This window comes from Anarrhichthys ocellatus, unplaced genomic scaffold (genome assembly GCF_004355925.1).
Source record: "Anarrhichthys ocellatus isolate YVR2014 unplaced genomic scaffold, GSC_Weel_1.0 scaffold17, whole genome shotgun sequence".
NCBI lineage: Eukaryota > Metazoa > Chordata > Actinopteri > Perciformes > Anarhichadidae > Anarrhichthys > Anarrhichthys ocellatus.
The window spans coordinates 4,921,540-4,923,590 of NW_022280047.1; the positions used below are offsets into that span (position 1 = coordinate 4,921,540).

At 50.5% G+C, this 2,051-nt stretch overlaps 1 protein-coding gene across 3 annotated transcripts in view; it reads right to left on the reverse strand.

Moving 5' to 3' along the window:
* Positions 1 to 1,846, reverse strand: part of grid2 (glutamate receptor, ionotropic, delta 2) — a 438,522-nt gene extending 436,676 nt beyond the window's left edge. Inside the window, exon 1 of one of the 3 annotated variants that reach the window (XR_004213070.1) lies at positions 769 to 1,844. Coding sequence is in view for 2 of the 3 variants with exons in the window: in XM_031856266.1 (XP_031712126.1) it covers positions 769 to 856 (88 nt within the window). In the remaining variant the exon portion in view is untranslated. Of the gene's footprint in view, positions 1 to 768 lie in introns of all 3 variants that reach the window. The other 2 variants (XM_031856266.1, XM_031856267.1) reach the window with 2 other exon arrangements.
* Positions 1,847 to 2,051: the final 205 nt, after the last annotated feature.

Sequence of the window (2,051 nt, forward strand, 5' to 3'; positions counted from 1 at the left end):
CTCTCTCTCTCTCTCTCTCTCTCTCTCTCTCTCTCTCTCTCTCTCTCCCTCTCGGCGCTGCTACATCGCCTCAGAGAATACGCTCCCTGACGTCGAAATCACACTCGACACAACAGTGCCACACACCAAGCTGGTGGCGGTGGAAAGCGGTAAACGTTTTTTTTTTCTCTCCCCTGGCACTGCAGTAGGCTAGCTCACGATAGAAGGTGGTAATGCCATTGTGCTTCAGAAAACAAAGTGGAAAATTCTCTGTCATCGTGGGTAATCCCTCTGCCATGCAGGACAACATCACGCCATCCTAAACCACCTGTTTTTCGCGCATCCTGTGCGCACACGGCAATTGTAGGAAATTCTGGGGAAACGTTGCGCGCCCGCCGTTATTGATCAACCCAAACAGCCATTAGTGATATTCACCACCTCACATAAGCGACTTTAAAGCAATCCTGAGATAATAGAGTTTACATAGTCTACGCAATTGATGTTCAAGCCCCCCCCAACTCAAATTCAAAGTTCATTCAAACGATGCCCGTAATGGTACAAAACATCGTTATTCCACTAGTAGCCTGCAAATAAGTCAATGTGCATTATCGGTCTGCATTCATGGAAATGCCAACTAAATAGCACAGGGCGCCAGGGACATCGCCATCAGTGTGATTTAAGCGGCGCAGCGCACGCTGAGGCTGTAAAAGCTCCAATCTGTTTCCCGAGAGACGCACAGAGATCCTTATTGTGGCCGCGAGTCAGAGGAGAGAAAGCGCAGTAACTCACCGATGTGGATGATTGAATCTGAGAGCGCCGACTTCCACTCCTGGCTCCAACACACGGCAACGAGCAACAGAGCCGAGATAACTTTCATGTTGTCAAGAATTACCTCCTCCAAAAACAAGAGAGAACCAAAGCTCTCTGAGTGAGAGCGAAGTGAGTTAAAATCCCGGGAACCGAAGCTTCTGTCTTTTAGTCCATCTGTAGGGCGGTCTAGGAAATTCCCTTTAATCTCTTCCTCGATATATTTTGGATCTTGTCGTCAGAGTACAATGCTCGTCTGAAGAGGAGAACGAGTAGAGATTCCCGGGTAGTCACAGACTGGCACCCTGTTGAAATTCCTCCCAACATTAAATCAGTGTGGGCTGAGCCGCAGAGGAAACAACCCGCATCCGAGCGTCGGTCGCGTTAGAGCAAACTGGATTTTACGTGGATCAATCTGGAACCATTCGATAGCGTGAGGGAAAACCTCGTTATCTTGAACAGCGGCTCCTGCTGTAATGACCCGTGATTCCCAGCCTTTCAGACTTGGCGACGCAGTTTCCCCGCTGCACCAATCACCAAACCCACAGCAGCAGCAGCGGCAGCCTCAGTGGACCAAGCCAACGGCCAAAACTTCCATTTTGCCCAGAGGCTTTTTTTAATTTATTTTTATCTTTCTTTCACTTAGACAGCGACACTGACGAAGCCACCGACTTTTGTTGGAGGAGAAAGAGATGCCCAATGACGAAAAGCCTTGTCACATGGCATTACCACGGAGAGGTGCCATATTCCGTAATTGTCTCTAGTTTCCTGTAGAGATGACAGAGACTGGGATGGAGAGGGCTCTTTAAAACGCATACAATGAAAGAGAGCTCCAAAGCAACACTTCCTTTCTGCGTCAGGAGGGTAAAAAAAAAAATGAGGCTCGGCGATCAGGAGAAAAATGAACCGAGGATGTGCGCAACGACACTCCGCGGTCCGCACTCCGTATGCGGATACTCGCGTCAGCGCCGGCACGCAAGGTGGCTGGTGAAGAGGAGGTTTGCCGCGTCTCTGTGGGAGAGAGAGAAAGAGTGGAAGGGAGGGAATGAGAGACAGGGAGGAGATCCAGGAGAGAGAGAGAGAGAGAGAGAGAGAGAGAGAGAGAGAGAGAGCAAGAGGCAGCAACTATGAGCAGCAGCGGTTGCCTGCTCGGACGCGCATCTACCGTCTGGGATTTACCTTGGAGAAAGAGACGAGATGATGTGCCTACCAGGGCGGGCGGGGGATGCAGAGGGGGGTGGGGGTCTCACAGAGAGACAGACAGA